At 43.9% G+C, this 20,138-nt stretch overlaps 1 protein-coding gene across 1 annotated transcript in view; it reads left to right on the top strand.

Annotated features, from left to right (window-relative positions):
• The window catches only part of TRABD (TraB domain containing), a 29,434-nt gene extending 12,497 nt beyond the window's left edge, over window positions 1–16,937 (top strand). The window contains exons 3-4 of the mRNA XM_033957541.1: window positions 15,528–15,606; window positions 16,705–16,937. Coding sequence (XP_033813432.1) covers window positions 15,528–15,606; window positions 16,705–16,922 — 297 coding nt within the window. The 3' untranslated portion in view covers window positions 16,923–16,937. The remainder of the gene's footprint in view (window positions 1–15,527; window positions 15,607–16,704) is intronic.
• The last annotated feature ends 3,201 nt before the right edge of the window (window positions 16,938–20,138 follow it).

Raw genomic sequence — 20,138 nt, forward strand, 5'->3', positions numbered from 1 at the left:
TTTTTTGGCATTGAAGTTGAGTTGCCATGTCCTAGACCATCGCTCCAGTAGGAGTAGGTCATGCATCATGTTGTCGGGCACTGAATCTTCGTCTGTTGTGCATTTTCCCACTACATTACTCAGTTTGGCGTCATCGGCGAATAATGTTATTTTACCTCGAAGCCCTTCTGCCAAGTCTCTTATAAAGATGTTGAATAGGATTGGGCCCAAGACTGAGCCCTGTGGTACTCCACTAATCACCTCCGTCATTTCGGAGGGGGTGCCGTTCACCACCACCCTTTGGAGCCTACCTCCAAGCCAGCTCCCAACCCATTTCGTCAATGTGTTACCTAATCCTATAGAACTCATCTTGCTCAGTAACCTGCGGTGTGGTACGCTATCGAATGCTTTGCTAAAGTCCAGGTACACGATGTTAAGTAAATACCTTCTACTGTGACCTTAGAAGAAGGAATTAGATGTGGTTGTGAAAGTATGACATAATTTAGCATCTCTTAGGGCTCCTTTTACGAAGGTGTGCTAGGGCCTTAACGCATGGAATAGCACACGCTAAATTGCCGCGTTTGCTAGACGCTACCGCCTCCTTTTGAGCAGGCGGTAGATTTTTGGCTAGCGCGCACTAATCCGGTGCGTACGATAAAACCGCTAGCGCACCTTCGTAAAAGGAGCCCTTAATCTTGTGTTGGACCAATAAAGGCTGTCATGCTTGTAGTCCCAACACTAAATGCCAAAAACGGATGTCACTGCTGTGCCATCAATTAAATCATATAACAGTTGTTTAAATTTTGTACACCAACATATCAAAGGCTAGCTGTTCAGTATCTCATCTACTTCCTACTGTGTCTTCATCATTAGTACTTTACTTTAACAGGTAAATTTCTTTTTCATATTTTTGTATGGACCTTCAGGTAGCAATCAGGCAAACAGAGCCAGTTGCTTAAACTCTACATCAGTCCAATCTTTATTCATAATTTATTAAATAAATCTGTGTATGTCTTTTTCTTTTTCATATTAATATAAATTATAAGTTAAGTGAGGTTCCTTTTAATTTATATTAATATGAAAAAGAAAAAAGAAAAAGACATACACAGATTTAATAAATTATGAATAAAGATTGGATTGATGTAGAGTTTAAGCAACTGGCTCTGTTTGCCTGATTGCTACCTGAAGGTCCATACAAAAATATTTTGAGAGAGAAATTTACCTGTTAAAGTAAAGTACTAATGATGAAGACACAGTAGGAAGTAGATGAGATACTGAACAGCTAGACTTTGATATGTTGGTATACAAAATTTAAACAACTGTTATATGATTTAATAGATGCTTGTAGTCCAACATGCATAAAGCATACTCCTGGTCTTATATTCTTCCTGCTCAATAAGAACCTGCCTGTTTTTCCTAGAATTAGGAGAAAATACATAGTTTGCTGCCACTTTGCTTGTGAAAGGAATGGATGGATCTGAGGATAGCTGCTTTTGAACAGCAAACACTGCAAAATTTAAAGTAAATAATGACATGAATAAGCCTTTTATTTTTCTGGGAGAGCAAAGTATTGAGGTTGCCATGTTAATATACCTGTGTGTAACACTTAAAAGCTAGTTGTAAAAGTATTGACTTTAATCTATTGTAAAGAATCACCAGCTGCTTGTTTGGTAATAAGTGTTGCAGAAGCAACAGACAGATTGCTTTTATGTGTTAGACCACATCATTCTTTTAGGCTTGGAATGATGGCTATATGGCATAATTATGGCCCGTAATTTTATTGACCAAGAGAATATAAAAGAAAGCATTCCATTTCAAAAATGTAGTGTTTGCTCCTGCTTTCTCATGCTACAGTTTTGTTTGTTGAGCACCAAAGTTTTATAGACCATACAAAGCATTTTCCCAGTAGCCCTTGTTGGTTTATTTTTGCAAGAATCTTTATTCAGTTTCCAGAATGCCACAGGCAAAGTACAATTTCTGCCATATCTGGTGATCTACTGAACAAACACCTTGAACAAGACAATCCTTTTCTAATTTAAGGACCCCCCCCCCCTCCCGGAAACCCGCCTTCCCTCTACTATTAAAGCACTGTAGTTTAAATGGAAGGGATAGACATTGGGCTCTGCTGCTGTGGGGATGGAAAGTGCCTCTCTGTTCTATGACACAAGTTTGTGCCTCCTTCCTATGGGTGTTTACCTGTTCTGGCCAGCTCCCCCCTCATTCCTTCCAGCCGTACTTGTTTCTCTTCACAAAGCCGCAGGCAGCGTTTCCTACACGCTGTCCGTGGCTGACCTGGAAGCTTTGCCTCTGAGCATAGAATAGTGGAAAACCTTTCTTTTTCCCTCCCAAAGTCAGATCCTAATATTCTTCCCACCTTCTCCACCTCATTGAGCCCCTCTTGCATCCCTCTCCATCGCCACATCAAACATTTCTCATTATCTCACACTTCCCCTTGCATCTCTGCCTCACTCCTCTCTCACCACCATGTCCAACAATTCTTTTTCACTCCCTATGCCCAACAATTCTCCTCTTTCTTCATTTCCCTATGTGCACAATCTCTCTTTCCCTCTCACTCAGACACCCATGCTCAACAGTTCTCCCTTTTCAGTGCAATAGAGATGGTATACTGAACCAGGGGTCTCCGACCTGCTTATGTGAGTCCATTGCAGCCGATACCGATCACAGTTTTCAGCATCTCCTCCTTCTCCTTGCTCTCTGCTGCCCCCCAGTCAGTTATTTCTTCTATAAGTGAGCCTTCAGGAGCAACTTTGATCTGCTCGGTCTTCTTTTTTGTGAGTTTTTTTACATTTCTTTCCCCAAATTTCGTGTTCCAGCACAGCTCTGGTGATTTCCTAGCCTGCACGAGAGGAGCAGATTTTGGTCTGCAGCTGACAATTGCATCTTATGGGGACCTGCTCAACCAGCCTGCTTGAACTGTGGAGCCCAGGGTTTTTGCACTTCTGTTTACTTACTCCTTGACTTTGATCAGGAGTATTAGTGCAGGCTGTTTAGACACCAAATGCATTTCTTTGGAGTGCTCACGGTGTTGGCTGCATTTTCCTCCCCCCTCCTCGTAGTGTTTGGATCCTGGTCTTGGGGGTTAAGACTCAGTCTGGCAGTAGCCCGACTTGCAGCTTCCTGGTGGCAGAGGTCCTCTCTGATTTCCAGCTACCCTTAGAGTTGCTGAGACAGGCTGCAACATTCCTTTCCCAGCGTCTGGTCAGTGAATAGGGCTGTCAACAGTCCACAGGGCAGTATGTGGGGTGGATCTGAATTTGTGGTTTTTGTGATATTTTGATGTAGCCTTGTTTCCCCACCCCAAAAGTCTTAATTGCTGGTTTTGGCTGTCCTTTGGTGGAGTTACAGCTGTTTTTTAAGTGGGAAATCCTGGCGATCACCATCTTGGATTTTCCCAATTTGAATTCTAAGTTCTCAAATTTCCTCAAAATGCCTCATTTTTTATTCTAACCCACCAGAGATGGAGTCCCAGGCTCCAATATCATAATTACATGCATAGTTTGCTATGATTAGGCACCGGAGGAGTTCCCTTGCACCACATGTTCCGCAAGATGGTGAGGAAGGAACCTCGGATTCAACCTCCGACCATCTCATTAAGGCTGCTAAGAGATTGTTGGAACGGTTGGGGAACAATTTTAGCTTTAACCCTCCTCTTGAAGGGGGTTCAAGTTTAAGTTTCAAGTTTATTGCATATTTGATTAATTGCTTATATTAATTTCTAAGCGATGTACAGAAAATAAAAATATTGAGTTACATAATCAAAGGCAGACAAAATTTTATAAATATGACTTACAAGACAGGACAGTAGGAGGGAAGAAGGATAAGAAATACAAATTATGAATAGTAAAGAAAACATATAGGGAGAAGGACATTAGGGAGGGGAAAAACAAAAAACCACAAGGGAAACGGAGCCTGGGCTGATATAAAGCTCCTGATCTTAATCTGTTGTCAGGAGGATGATTTGGATGCTTTGCCTTTTTCCCCAGAGTGAAACCTCAGTTAAGGATGATGCGGTTCGCAGTGAAATGGACCAGGCAGTGAGTACTGCTGTGGACCAGTGTGAGGATCCCTTTGTTCACAAACTGTTCAAGTCTACTGCCTTTACGGACCTCCTTATTGAGTTTCTGAAGGAGCTCAAAATTGATCCTCCTCAGCTTACAACCGAATGTTCTCTGCTTAGTGGGATCCGCTCTTAGCCTACCGCCTTTCCGTGGCATCCAGATATGAAAGTCCTGATCTCTGAGCACTTGGAGAGCCATGAAGGCTCCCTTAAGGTGGCAAAAAGTATTGTCCAAGTTATATCCTTTGAACCCAGAGTTCCAGCAGACGTTTTCTATGCCTAAAGTGGACTTTTTGGTGGCTCAGGTCCCTACCCAGTGAAGGAGGAGTGGTGCTCAAGGATCAGCAGGATCGCGGGCTGGACATGTTGCTCAAAAGGCAGTTTGAGGCTTTGACTCTGGTGGTTAAGGCTGCTGCAGCAGCCTCCTTTGTTGCTTGAATATGCCATTTTAAATTGTGTGACCCCAGATGAGCATCTTCACAGTCCCCTTACCAGCTGTTGCTGATGGGAGTGGATTGTATGGCTGATGCTCTAAATGTTCTTCTCATGGTGGTGGGCAAGAGCCCTGCTTATTCTGTGTCTGCCTGCCAGATATTGTGGTTCAGACATTGGGCTGGGGACTCTGTGTCCAAAGCCACCCTCAGCATATTTCTTTTTAGGGGCAATATATTATTTGGCCAGGGGTTGGATGATCTCATGGCTAGTGTTCAGGACTATAATTATAGTTAATACACTACACTAAACTCCCTTAGTGGAAAAATACTATAAATAATAAAGACCAACAATTTCCCACTTTAGTGAAAAAGTGCATATAAAATACACTCTATAACTATTACTAGAAAGGCCTCAGTCACGGAGCCTACGCAAGTCACAGACTGACCACAAAGATCCGCGTAGTTTTCCAGCTCCTTAGCTCCAATCATTGGCCGTATTCCAGACAATAAAATATTAATTCTTAATGTGTATATTATTTATCACTTTTTTTCTTTTAGTCTATCAATAACTTATTCTAAAAAATCATTGTCTACAGAAAAATTTTTTTGAATATACTTATTTCCTTTTACTATATAGAATGCACTAATTCAGCGTTGCGAGACTATATCTCAACAATCTAAATTGTAATAGGTTTTACTTAGCTTAATCATAGTATCATTGCAATCAGCGCTATGTTTCAAGTCTTGCCAACGTGGCCAGCATTTCGTGGAGTGTTATTCGTAACCACCGCTTCAGGGCCAACTGATGAAGCAAGCTTTTGCTGTATTGTACAAATCCAACGGCCGTTTGCCTATCCCCTCTCTGCCTGTTCATGGACTCCCCAGCGGACCAACCAGAAAGAGATGCCCAGGTCCAGGTGACCCTAAGTGGATTGCTAGATAGTCAGGCGATTGAATGGGTGCCAGATGCAGACTTGGGCTCCAGCAGATACTCCATATACTTTGTCATGCCTAAGAAAGGCTCTGAGGATTGGAGTCCGTTCCTGGACCTCAAGTATGTCAATGTGTCTCTCAAAGTGACCCTTTTTCAGATGGAGATGCTTCAGTTGGTCATTACTTCTGTACAGCCAGGGGAGTTCCTGGCAGTTTTGGACCTGACTGAGGCATATCTACACATCCCCATCTTTGCAGATCACAGGCATTTCCTGCGATCTCATGCCCTGGAACAGCATTTTCAATTCACGACTCTGCTCTTTGGTCTTGCCACAGCGCTGTGAACCTTCACCAAGGTGATGATTGTGATGGCAGCCCATCTCCGCAAAAAGGGTTGGCTTGTCCACCTGCAGAGCCTCCTCAAGGGAGGAAGCGAAGAGAGTGGTCCAGCCTGTCATGGTGACTCTTCAGAGTCTGGGCTGGATTGTCAACTTGAAAAAGAACCACACAGCCAGTTCAGTCACTGGAGTACCTGGGTGTCTGATTCGACATGGAGAAAGGTTGAGTGTTACTTCCAGAGACATGCAAACAGAAGCTTTGGGACCAAATTTTGGCTTTCCTGGCACAACAGAGGCTGTCGGCCTTGGAATATCTTCAAGTTTTGGGTTCGATGGCTGCCACATTAGAAGTAATGCCTTGGGCAAGAGCACATATGCATCCCCTACAACACTCTCTTCTGTCTAGCTGGTCCCCGCAGAAGGACTCTGCATGTTCTACTACCCTGGCGACATCTGCCCTCTGCAGCATGACCTGGTGGCCACATCCACAGTTGTTGAGGTTTTGAGTTGGAGAGTGCATTGCAAGGACTGTCCTGTTCAGGGGCGGTGGTCTTCATCTCAGTGCCATTGGTCCATCAACAGGCTGGAACTCTGAGCCATCCACTTAGCAGTGAAGCATTGTCAGCCCTAGTTAACAAACAAGATGGTCTTAGTGTTTTTGGACAATGCCTTGGCAGTGGCTTACATCAACAGGCAAGGAGGCACCAGGAGTGTAGGGTTCTAGATGGAGACGATGGCCTTCTTCCGTTGGGTGGAAGCTCATCTTCTGGCCATTTCAGTGGCCTATGTCGCCGGAGTACAAAACATATGGATGGACTTCCTCAGCAGATATACTCTGGACACAGGAGATTGGGTTCTCTGTCCTCAAGCATTTCAGACCATTGTCAACTGCTGGGGCAGACAAACATTCAGCCTCATGGCAACAGCAAAGAACAAGAAAGCAGTTTGCTTCTTCAGCTGCAGATATGAGCCCAGAAGTGCAGGGATCGACACACTAGTGCAGCCTTGGCCAACTCCTGTATGTATTCCCTCCCTGGCCCATGATAGGTAGAGTCCTGAGAAGAGTATACACCTGGGATGTGTCTTCCTGGTAGCTCTGGTCTGGCCCCAGTGTCTGTGGTACACAGCGGTCTACAAAATGACTGGTGCTGTTAAAAAAAAAAAAAAAGAAGCCGGTATTTAAAGGCACTTATATATGACATCTTTGTTCTGTGATCCGTTGTGGAAGGCTTATTTTTTAAAAAGTTGCCATTCTATTGCAGTATTTAAACCCCATGGATGTATCCTGTTAAATGGAAAATTCACTGTTCTTTCTGAAAAAAGTACCCTTGACGCAGCAAATGTGTTATCTTCTCAATGATTATACACCTCAACATAGAAAATTGATGGCCACACCCCACACAGTAAACCACTATGGGAGCCAACGTCTTTCTAATATTCAGACAACTTCTGTGCTCAGTGAAACAAGTGGCCAAACTTGTAGATATCTGATCCACAAAGCACATTTTGCACAGACTAGTTATAATGGCTACAGGTTTATTTTGGCACTCTATTAAAATTGCTGTCTGAACTTGTATCTTATGGAGGATACTGCATCTAGCATAATGGTTTAAAGGGCATTTGTGGCCATCTCCCACCCAGCTTATAATCAAACTGGTATATCTCATCTGAATTGGTCTGTCAAGGACAAAGAGGAAAGTTGATTATATTTATCTAATTGTCTATCTTTTGAGTCCTAACAAACCAGCCCAGATATCTATATTAAAAGGCTATGACACCCAGGAAGTGCTGGATAGTAAGAATGTAAAGCAGCTCCGCCTAGATCACTGTGGTGTATTTAAATAAAGTAGAAACTATTTTACTTTTTCAGGCACTCGCTGAAGATTTCTGCTTGACACGCATCACCTGGTAGCATAAGAGTACTGACTGATTTCCTGGCTGCACCAGATATACAGAGGTCAAATGGCCTAGCTCTTTTTCCATCTGCTGGCGGGGAGTTGGTGAGAATATAACCCATTTGTCAGGAGTAGACTAGCAGGGCTTGAGGAAAAAGAGTATCAGATAAGCATGACTGAACCTCGGTAGTGTTTTGGCTTTTGAAAGTGGAAGAACCAAAGCTCTTTTTTTTTCTTCCCTCTTCCTCCCATAATGGTGCACCGATATCATTTTATAGCAGCAGTATTAGCCTTGTGCCATTTCTATCTACCTTCTTTGATCCACACCTTGCTTCTTTAGCTCCCTAATGATTTGTCTCTTTTCACTGCTGCACAGATTAGCTGTACTGGCTGCTCCTTGTTAAAGAAAAAATACTGCTGATTTCTTACAATGAAGGTTGCACAAAAGACATTGCAGGCAGAGGTATTTTTATTCTGTCTTTGAATACAGCTTTTTACTAAACAACATCTACAGTAGTTGCTTTGGTGATTTGAAGCCCTGTGGGTAGAGAATTGGTTAGTGGTTGATTCAGAATGTTTTATCAGGGATTATTTTTAGTCAGGCGTTCTTAACACTGTGATTCTTAATACTTCAGTTTGGCATCTTGATGACAGTAACCCACCTTTCTTACTTGTCTGAACAATCTGTTCTAGACTGAAGTGGATTGTGAACTAGTGTAATGTAACAGTATGTTTTTATTGCTACTAGGAAAATCCACTTCAGTGTTCTCCCCAGCGCTTTTCAGCTGGGTGCTCCGCCCAGCAAATTTAGATTACCGCCCGGCTGTCATCTGCCGAATCCTGCTGCCACCACTGCTTAACGCGCAGCCTGAAGAGCCGCCGAAAGACTCCCGCCGGACTTTAAACAAAACAAAACCCAGCAAGCGACTCGAACCCGGCTTCCCTCCGAAACTGGAAGTTACATCGGTGGTGGGGGTGGGTGGGTAGGGAAGAGAAGCCGGCACGGACCATTAGAGCACCGGAGCATGCGGGAGATAGGCCAGCCACGGAGGGAAGCTTACTTGCTCTTGCTTACTTCGGGCCTTTCTCGCTGCCAGGTCCTGCCTACTTTCTGTTTCCGCGAAGGCAGGACCCGGCAACGAGAAAGGCCCGAAGTAAGCAAGAGCAGCAAGTTGTAAGCTTCCCTCTGTCGCTGACCTTTGGGAGATAGGTCAGCAACGAAGGGAAACTTGCAACTTGTCTTTGTCTGTAGCGAATCTGCCTGGTGTGTGAGACGGGGGGGGGTGAATGGGAGGAGAAATGCTGCTGTACCCAATTAGAGAGGGAGGGGGAGGGGGAAGAGAAATGCTGGTGCTTCTGCTGTACCCAATTGGGAGGGGGTTAAGAGAAATGCTGCTGCTGATGATGATGCTGTACCCAATAGGGGGAGGGGGAAGAGTCATGCTGCTGCACCCAATTAGGAGGGAGGGTGAAGAGAAATGCTGCTTCTGCTGTGCCAAATTGGGGGAGGAAAGAGAAATGCTGATGATACTGCTGTACCCAATGGGGGGAGGGGAAGTGAAATGCTGCTGCACCCAATTGGGGAGAGAGAGGAAAGGAGGGAGAAGGAAGATCAGGAAAAGGAGGAAAGAGATGCAAAGACCATGGGAGGGAGGGAAAGGAGATACCATACCATGGAGTGGAAGAGAGAGATGTCAGGGCAAATGGGGGAGGGGGGGGAAGCAGAGCCGGATTAAAGGATAGGCCCAGTAGGCACAGGCCTAGGGCCTGAAATGGTCAGGGGGGGCTGCCAGTGCTGTGCTTTGGGGCCTCACCCTTGCTGGATTTGCTGCCAGCAGCCTCATCATCATCCGATGATCCCCAAACCCGATCCGACCCTCCTATCTCTCCCTCTTTCCCTCATCAGTGACATGCCAGAGGGAATCATGGCAGGAGAAAGCCCTGAAGCAGCCTGCTTAGAGTAGAGCAGTGCTGTTTAGAGTCTCATGATGGGAGGGAGGGAGAGATAGGAGGGTCGTGGGGGGGGAGAGTAGCAGTCTGCCCCAGGTGCTTGGCCTGGCATCATGAACTTCTTTGGCTTGCAACAGCATTTACAATTCACTGCTGTTGCCAGCTTCAAGCCTTCCTCTCTGCCAGGTCCTGCCTACTTCTGTTTCTATGAAGGCAGGACCCGACAGAGAAGAAGGCCCGAAGCTGGCAACAGCAGCGAATTGTGAATGCTGCTGCCTAAAGAACTTCATGACGCCAGGCCTTGGGTGACAGAAGGAGGAAAGGGAGCAGAGAGGGAGAGACTTGCTGCACCTAACTGGAGGGAGAAAGAAGATGAGGGAGGAAATGAAACGAGATGCCAGGGATTGGAGGGAAGGAGGAAAGTATGCCAGACCAAGGGGAAAGGAAGGAGAAGATGTCAGAGCATGGAGGGGGAGGGAGAGATGGAAGAAAAGGAAAGAAGTGAGATGCCAGAGAATCAGGGAAGGGAAGATACCAGACTGTGGGGTATGAAGGAAAGAAAGAAAGAAAGAAAGGAGAAGAGAGAGTTGCCAGAGCATAGGGGACGGGGTGTTGACAGAGAGAGAAAATTGGAGAGGTGGCAGAGCTGAAATCAATCATGTACAAAGGAGAAAAGAAGGGCACAGGATAGAGTTTATTGAAGGAGCATAAAAAGAGGGAAGATGCCATATGGAACGGGGAGAGGGCGGAGAGTGGATGGAAGGGGCTGATGCTGCATGGAAGACAGAGTGGACAGATGCTGGCTAGAAAGAAGAGTGAAGACAAGATGATTAAAGCAGAAACGACAAAAGGTAGAAAAAAATTTTTTTGTTGCTTTACGTAGAATCAAGTAGTATTGTATCTATTGATTAAAGTTTATAAATAGGAAATGGAAATAAGGCAGTTTTTTGGGAACTAAACCCCTTTCCTCAGGTCAGGACAGGATACCATAACAGCAGGGGTGCCCAAATGGTCGAGCGCGATCAACCAGTAGATCGCAAAGGCAATGTGAGTCGATTGCGTTGCCTTGGCAATCTTTTTCTTCCTGCCAGGCGTACATGCGCCGGACTCACAAGACTTCACCTCCGACGTCAATTCTGACGTCAGAGGAAGTTCTGGGCCAGCCAATCGCTGCCTGGCTGGCCTGTAACTTCCTCTCCGACGTAAGAATTGACATCAGAGGTGAAGTCTTGTGAGTCCGGCGCTTGTACATTCCTGGTCTGGCTCGTGGAAGCAGGGAGAAATCGGCATGGTGGCTTAAGGGGTAGGGAAAGAATCGGGGAAGTGGAGAAATTGGCGCGATGGCTTGGGGGGGGCAGAGGGAGAGAGAAAGAAAGAGAGATAGAAAGAAAGAAAAGTGGAGGGGCAGAAAGAAAAAAATATTGGATTTATAGTCAGAAGAAGGAAGTGCAAACAGAGACTCATGAAATCACCAGACAAAAAGGTAGGAAAAATGATTTTATTTTCAGTTTAGTGATCAAAATGTGTCTGTTTTAAGAATTTATATCTGCTGTCTATATTTTGCATTATGGCCCCCTTTTACTAAACCGTAATAGCGGTTTTTAGCGCAGGGAGCCTATGAGCATCGAGAGCAGCGCAGAGCATTCAGTGCATCTATAAACCAGTGTTGCGATTTAGTAAAAAGGGAGGGGGTATATTTGTCTATTTTTGTATAGTTGTTCCTGAGGTGACATTGCATAGATTAGTCTGCCTTGACCTCTTTGAAAACCCGCAGAATATAAATGATAATTAACATTTTTTCTGTGTACAGTGTGCTTTGTGTTTTTAAAAAAATTCTATTGTTGGTAGATCATTTTGACTTGGTCATTTTAAAATTAGCTCGCAAGCCCAAAAAGTGTGGGCACCCTTGTTGTAGAGCCATTTCTTGTAAGACTGGATGAGCTATATTTATCTTTTTTTTTAGTTGTTTAAATTCATGCAGAAATAAATGGCTAGATTGAACCTAATGACTTCATTAATGCCTTTCCCTTTTTTAAACCTCTATATCATTTGAAAGAGGGCAAATACTTCTTAAATTTAGTAAAAATATTCTGGCACAAGTGTCAAACCTTAAAAAAGGAAGTCATATTGAGCATTGGAAAATAATAATAATAATTAACTAATAAAAATGGTATACATTTAGGGCTCCTTTTACTAAGTTACGATAGTGGTTTTAGTGTGCGCTTAGCGCGCGGAGGAATTGCCATGCGCGCTAGATGCAAACGCCAGCATTGAGTTGGCGCTAGTTTTCCCACATAGCGCAGGGGTTTGCGCGCGCTAAAAATGATAGCGCACCTTAGTAAAAGAGGGGGTTAATTTTCCCCACCACCAAATTTTCCCATCCTGCCCCACCCGGCTACTTTTTCATGCCACCCGGCTGGAAAAAATTTCTGGGGAGAACACTGCACTTTCTGTCCTCAACAGCAGAACAATGAATGGGTGAAATCTGATTTTCTGTTTGTAGCTCCGCCCATGTGTGCAGGTGGGCCGCGAGACCCCCAGAACATATCACCCCAGGTAGTGAGGGATCTGCATACCAAGTTTCGTTCAAATCGGTCAAGCCATTTTTGAATTACAGGGAGAAAGGCAGCTTTTTACATGTTTTCCATTGACATGAATGGGTGAAATCAGATTTTCTGTTTGTAGCTCCGCCCACGTGTGCAGGTGGGCTGCGAGACCCCCAGAACATATCATCCCAGGTAGTGAGGGATCTGCATACCAAGTTTCGTTCAAATCGGTCAAGCCGTTTTTGCGTGATCGCGGCACATACACACACACATACATACATACCTCCGATTTTATATATAGATTAGTTAATAAGAAAGGAAAAGGCCTACCGTTTCTATCTCATTTTAAGTGAGAAGAGAGTGGCAGCAGTGACAGCTACAAAGGGAACAGGGAGCAAATCCTTGCAGCTTGCAAAAGCTCCTGAAGAATCTGACAGATCAATACTCAATCTAGCTCCAGCACTAGAGGCGATTAGTACTGACATTAAGCCGTGTACAGTGCTCAGAAGGCTCTAGCACTAGAAGCAACTTGCCTTCCAAATATTAATGCAAATTATTTCTAAATGTATGCAAACGGATGATAGAGAATCATCGGGTATTCCCTCTCATGCTCCGAGAACAGCACAGAAAAGAACACTGCCCCTAATGCTGGAAACCTACTGGGTCATTCCATGTGACGTGGTCTAGTGGTTCCTAGTCAGCCATCTCAGAATTCCGTGAAATTTTATATATTGTGCCAGCAGTTGTGGCTCTGGTTTCCAAATAGCTGGCTGTGCACGTAATTATCACCAAAATCCTCCAACAGTTCAATAATGGTTAGAAACGCCAAAAAATGATTGTCAACATGGTCTCAAATAGTTCTTTAAACTGCTCTCTTTTATTCATGTTGAAACGTTCAATATATTTGCATGGCGGTGGTAAGGCCCCCCCCAGCCCTGACTAGGAGTTCCAGTCAGCCATTCAGTAATGCAAATTTCCAAAGTACAACCCACCCCCCCCCCACCACCAATTCTCACTTGGCTATATTCTGTTCCCCTAATATAACTGTGTCCAAGCGCCTCCTGCACTTCATTTAGGCACCAAAACCCCAGCTCTCCATTCTACTCCGGGTTTTGAACAAAAGGGAAAAAAAGAAACCATATCTTCTCAGTGGTTTATGATACAATGTCCCCTCCCTCGGGAAAATTGGCTTCTTGCCTGAACCAGGTTTCTTCACTCTCAGCCTTTCTCTAAAGACCCAAGGCACTGTAGGTTGAACAGTTCCCAGGTGGGGAAGAGGGGTGAGTAATAAACCCAGATTACTTCCTTTCCACCCAAACTGAATAACTTCAGTTATACCCTTTCACCCATGGGGTCTGAGCATGATGGGGACAAATTTTTCTCCATCCCTGTGGGAACTCATTTTCTAGTCCTGTCAAATTCTTTTCCTGTTCCTGCCCCATTCCTGCAAGTTCTGTCCTCACCTGCACAAGCCTCAAACACTTTAAAATCATAAGTGTTTAAATCTTGTGCGGTTAAGGCAGTGCTTACAGGAATGAGGCAGGGACAAGGACAGCGACAAAACTCACAGGGCGGGAAAATTAAGTTCCTGCGGGGACGAAGAAAAATTAGTCTCCTTGTCATTCTCTACTTGGAACAAAAGAAAAATGAAAACTAGTTCTCATAGCTGGGTTATTAACTTCAACTCTGTTTTAACTTTACTGATCTGTTCCCAAAAGAATGTCCATAGCTTCCTTGTTTCCTTGGCTGGCAGGTGCACTGCTTCATTCCATTTCTATCTCGGAGGAAAAACCCCCTTCAGGTGCCAGGTCCTCCCAGTCCTCCTCAGCATCTGGCATTTCCACCACCGAGCTCTCTGAGGAACTGGGGCTCCTCTCTAAGCTCCCCCCTCTGAAAGCTCCTTCCTAGGTTTTTATGTTCCCCTCTCAATATGGGATGGGGAACCTGCTGGTAAACTTTCTCTCCTAAGGAGCATGTCAGTATGTGTTTCTTACAGTTGCTAATTACTCTGAGAAAATGTGTGCCTCTCTTTTCTCTCTTCTGAAAAACTTCCACCCGGGGCTCAGTTTGAATCAGGGGCTTTTTCCTACCTATAGGCTGTTTCTTACTATTGTTCTTCCTCTTTTGTGAGCTCCTGGAGCATTAGGGACATCTTGGCGAGGCATATAGGTTACCGGTTCACCCCTATCTATAGAAATATGGGTCTTAGGCTCACTTGCACTACCCATCTTGTGACAATATGAGTAGCCTGAGGTCTTGAACTAAGCTGGTGGGCTGGGGGAGTCGGCTCAGAAACCCCCCCACAGCTCAAACACACACACCCAACCCCTCCTGTACCTCGTAGAAATCCAGCAAGAGTGATGCCCACTCCCTCCTGCTGGCAGGCTCGCTTCTTCAAAATGACGGGCCTTCCCCTTCCCAGTGCATCCCATAGGAGGGGCCTTAGGCATCTTGGCCAATCAGGACCTTAGGCCCCCTTTCTGGTGCATCCTAGGATGCACTGGGAGGGGCCTAAGACTCTGATTGGTTCAAATACCTTAAGCCCCTCTCAGTTTTTTAGTGTCATTTGAAGTAATAGCTAAATTTAGTGCATGGTGAAGGGCATTGGTCGATGGGCTAGTTTTAATATTAATGACCTCGTTGTAATATTAATGAGGTCATTTGCATGGCAGAGTCGGAGAATGTACGAACGTGCAGAATGGGCCACTGTGTACATTGGGTTGGCAAATTAGATTGTCGCTAAACGCATCCGGGCCTCATTCCTAGTTCTTCCAACAGTGGAGACTCAGTTTTCATAAGAAAAAAGTAAGAGGGTTACAGATGGGGAAACTTAAAGGAGTGCACTAAAACCATATTTAAGGCAGATATATATACTGTATATATATATAAATTCTTGAGCTGAGTAATTGAGGATTTGGTTGCACTCTTTAGCTGGAGGACTTAGTGGGCATCACTTTTGGGGACTCCTTTCAAAGCTGCTATGCTGCCACAAAGACATTTGTATCCTTTGTTTTCCCATTGGTAACTTAGATGTTTGTTTGAAAAATGGACGTTCATGCTGGATGTTAATTTCTCATGTATTTTAGAACAGACTGCCTGTTCTAAAATATGTGAGAAATGGACATCCATAAGTGATGTACTGTCCTGGACATCCATATTCTGAATTAGATGTCCTTTCTAGAGTGCTGCTCCATGTGTACATTGCAGCTTAATTGAAAAGTACAGTTGTGTGACCTTTCTGGTTTTATCCCAGCTAATTGTCAGTTCATGGTAAATAAATAGTAAGCTATAGAAGTGTGGAGGCTGTGTAACAAGAGTATGGGACCTTTGATATAATGGAAACGCTGCTTGTGTTGGTTTTTTTTCTCATGTAGGCTGCTGCGGAACCAATGCCTTCATCGGATACATCAGAAGATGGCCCAAACGAAGCTTCAGATGTACAGCACAATATTTGTATGCTCTTGGTTCTCTTTAAACTCTTCTGAGTAGGGTCCATCCGTTGCATGTTGAGTGTCCAGTGCTGCATACACCTTTCAGTGCTATAGAAATGATAAATAGTAGTAGTAGTTTAAATGTTGTAGAAAAAAAATTGCTTCCATTGTAATTGTTTGCTTACATTATAAAAATTTATTCCTCTGCTCAAGAAAACAAAACACAAAATTTAAGATCTGAACATGGTGGTGGGATTCTATAACAAGAATGCCTCCATTTATGCCACGCAGTAGGAGCCTATTCTATAACAGAATCTAGGTGCCTAGGATCTGTTATAGAATCAAAGGGTAACATGTTATCAGTGCGTTCAACTTGTAGGCACCCACACTTATGCCAACCATAGACTGGTTTTAGTGTGGATGCCTAAATGAGCTAGACATGCATAACTTAGTATTCTATAAGTTACCTGCATAAATAGGAGCACTGCCTATGTCCTGCTCATGCTCCTCCCCTGTGTACATGTACATATATGCACCCAGTTTATGGAACTGCCCTTGGAGCTGTACATTGGACACTTAGCCACTGAAATACCAGGATACTGAAAAGGCTTTGGCCCAGATGCACTAAAGCCAGTGATCGTCGCTAAACCTGTTTTGCCGACCTGATGCAGAAAACGGCTCACCGCTTGGTTTTCTGCACGATCGCTCATTCCACGATCTGACCTTGCAAATAACCTAATTAATATTAAAATGCAATGTAAACTAGTGCTATGCCTTGTGGTGTTTCCTGCTGTTTTGCTGATGGTTTTTACCATGAAATGAGGAAATAGATTGTAGTTTTTAAATATTCCTGCAATTTATATGACCTCATAAAGGATTAAAGTATTGAGTGGCATGAAGATATCCCATCCCATTTATAGATGGCACCTGAATATTGGGTTCTGTTGACCCATTATATGAATTATGAAAAGATAAGGCAATACATGAGCTTTTGAGACCACATGCAGCCCTTTTCCACAAAGCTTTTGTTGGTTCAATAAAAATTATTCCAGCCCAGAAAGTGCTATGGCTGGTGGCTTGTTTCTTTTCTGAATATACATTTCTTTGTCTTCCTTTATAGCTGATGCAGATGCATTTCAAATTCTCTGGGAGGTGAAGATGAAAAAGAGGCAGAAGCAACCCACATTACCAGACACTGTGACAAAGCTGGTTACTGAAGATGGAAGCAAGGTGTATGTAGTTGGCACTGCCCACTTCAGTGACAGCAGTAAAAGAGATGTGGCTACGGTAAGGGTACCCTGTAGGTCACGTGGCCTTTTCAAGTATAACCATCGTTAGAAATTAGAAAGAGAAGAAATGGACCTAAGATAACATGAACATAGTTGTCATACTGGGTCAAACTAAAGGTCTATCAAACACAATAATGTGGAACCTAGCACTGTGTACCTATAGTTTTGTTCTTCTGAATATGCTTCAGTTTGTCTTCATCCACCTTTAGATCTCATCTGATTATTTGTAATGTCTCATACTGTATTAGTAGATTTCATAGTCTTGTCTTTTTTTTTTTTTTTTGCGTTAACTGTTATGTTCAGTGCCGTCCTTAGAGCAATGAATGTCACTTCTTGTTCTGATTCTGAGTGCTAGCAGATCTGAGGTGACACTATAAATTGCCTACTCTAAGGCATACTTGTATTTGTGAACTGTTCTTACAGCTTCAGCCCTGAGCAGTATATCAAACCCTTTAATAAACATGAAACTTGAAACTAGTAGAGGCCTACTCTAGTAGTTTCTCCCCAGGTCTCCAACTACTGAATATGATCAATTTTTCATAAAAATTAAACAGGAATACATATTTATTATTTATACACCACTTATATCCTAAGTAGTTTACATTCAGTTACATTATCATATTCCTATCTGTCCCTGGTGAGCTCAGACTCGATCTAGTGTACCTGGGGCAATGTGGGGATTAAGTGACTTCCCCAGCGTCACAAGGAGCAGTGAGGGATTTGAACCCACAGCCTCAAGATGCTCTAACCACTGCACCACACGCTTTCCAAGAAAAGTTTGCCAGTATCATCACTCTGCCGTTTTATCCCAGGACAAGCAGGCATGATATTCTCACATGTGGGTGACGTCATCTAAGCTTCTTAGCTGGCTTATCTTAACTGGGGACCACGCTCTCCTCCGTCGGCGGGGAAGCACTCGCGCATGCGCGGTGTGGCCAACTAGAACTTTCTAGTTAAAAAGGTCCGTACCGGGGCTCCGTCGTGACGTCACCCATGCGTTAAGAATATCTGCCTGCTGTCCCTGGAATAACACCTGTTATGGTAAGTAACTGTGCTTTTCCGCTGAAAAATAAGTTTACAGCATTATTAAACACTTTTAAGGCATTTGAAAGTGCATGTCATATCCCCCATCTCTTCTTTTTGTAGAATATACATATTTAGGTCCTATAGACTTTTTGTTAGACCCTGTATCTATTTGGTTTTTTTTGTGCTGTCTCCACCATGTCATTATCATTTGTATGCACAGTTCTAGATGAGATCTATAGATGGATCTTATTGATAGATTCAAGATGCTTCACTATCCTGTTCTTTTGTAAAGTCCTCCCGCTAATTTACCCAGCAAACTGAAGTGAGGCAAACTGGCCTTTAGGTTCTTACCTTTTCTATGCTGGTTGCGAGGATACACTTGCCTTCTGCAGTCCTATAAATCCAGTCCTATAAATCAGTTCAACAAATCTACCAGAATCTCAGCAAACCGAATCAACACAGTGTAGTTATTAAGCTGAATAGAGGAAATTTAAGTTTTGTGGAACAGGTGTGTCATTCTGGACAAGCAGGTTATCTCCCCATTGCCTCAAGCCTATGCAGAAGAATCCCTCTGGTTTTTTTCTGTGATCCTTCTACTTCACCGGGAGTTTCTACTGCCACCTGCAGTTTTTCCCTTATGCAACGCGAGCCAGAAGGAGTGTTTCTGTTCTGCTCTCCTTTTTATCTATATTTTATTCGTAGTTTTCAACTTTTATGCAGTGTTTTCAGTGCTTGGAGCTTTCAACTTGGTATCAGCTCTCCCTGCATAGAGAAGAAGCAGACTGAGGTTTGCAGCCAACAGGCTGATCACTGGTGATATCTGTTAGCCAGCCTGCACAAGTATTATCCTAGGACAAGCAGGCAGCATATTCTTACATGTGGGTGATGTCCTCCACGGAGCCCGGTACGGACAGCATTGAAAGTGAACTGTCATTTTAAGTGTTAAGAAACTTCGCAACTGCCCACACTGTGCATACACGAGTGCCTGAGTGCCTGCCTGCCCGATATAGGTTTGCAGTACCTCAGTTCTTCATTCTCCACAGAGCAAAGAAGTTGTGTTCTGGACTTCATTTGCGTGCCTTCAACCCACTCTTCTTAGTTGTGTTTTTCGCCAGTTTGTTTACTTAAAAAAAAAGTTTTATTATTTTCATTTCTCTCACTTAAGCACTTGCCCTTGTGAGTGCCTTTTGTTTCCCGTTGTGAGTTGTTTTTTGACAGTTTTTGCAGTGTTGGGTTTTCCTCTTTCAAAAAGCAATCATTGAATTTAATTTTGCCAATGCTATATTTCTGTACATGTTGAAACTATTGATGGAATTTAAGAAAGGCCATCGGTGCCAGTGGCCTATATTCATAACCGACCCACATAGCTGGCGTTTGCAGGGTTTGGGCCCTGAACATTATGTGGACTCTTGCTTGTGCTATTCCACCTTGCAGAAGCGTTCACTAAAAGCCCACCACATCCAGCAAGAAAAACTCTTTGGTTCAGCTATGAACACCAGTAGACATACGGAGCCAATGGTACCAGCAGTACCAGCATCGACATCAGCATCAGATGACATCCCAGCATCGTGGAAGCTGTCTTAAGAAGCCATCCTCTTTCCAGCCAATGTTGCAGGCCTCTACAGCATCGAGTCCCTCAATCCAGGCTAAGAAGCGTCATCACTGCTCTCCATCTCTGCAGATGTCTCCTTAAGGGCATGCATCCTCACCAAGGTCACCCACCCCTAGACACCTGACTGCACTGATGGTACTGGCTTTTGAGCCAAGGGTACCGGTGCAGATCTTCAAAGAGCAAATTAATTAGTTCTTCAGGAGAGAGATCGGTGACATGTTTAAGTTTCATGCAACACCGCTGTTAACATCTACTCCCTTGGTACCGGCCCAGCCAAAGCATAGCATCTCGAGGCCATAAGGTACTGAATCGAGATCTCCATCGAAGCGTCGGTCTACTCCACATTGATCTCCCAGTAGACAGTGATGCTTACCATCACAACATTGATCTTCAGCTTCACATAAACAATCTCCACCATCATTCTGCATTGAGACCTAGACATTCTTCTTCAATACATCAGCGTTCTTCATCGACTAGACACTCCAGATCTATATACCATCGATCAGCATCACATCATTCCCATGTTTCTCAGGGTAAGAGACCTTCCCATTGATCATCTTCCTCATCCTCATTGGATAGGTACCAGAAACATCGAGGAATGTTGTCTCATCATTCTCCCTCTCATAG

This window comes from Geotrypetes seraphini, chromosome 9 (genome assembly GCF_902459505.1).
Source record: "Geotrypetes seraphini chromosome 9, aGeoSer1.1, whole genome shotgun sequence".
In the NCBI taxonomy this organism is placed as follows: Eukaryota; Metazoa; Chordata; class Amphibia; order Gymnophiona; family Dermophiidae; genus Geotrypetes; species Geotrypetes seraphini.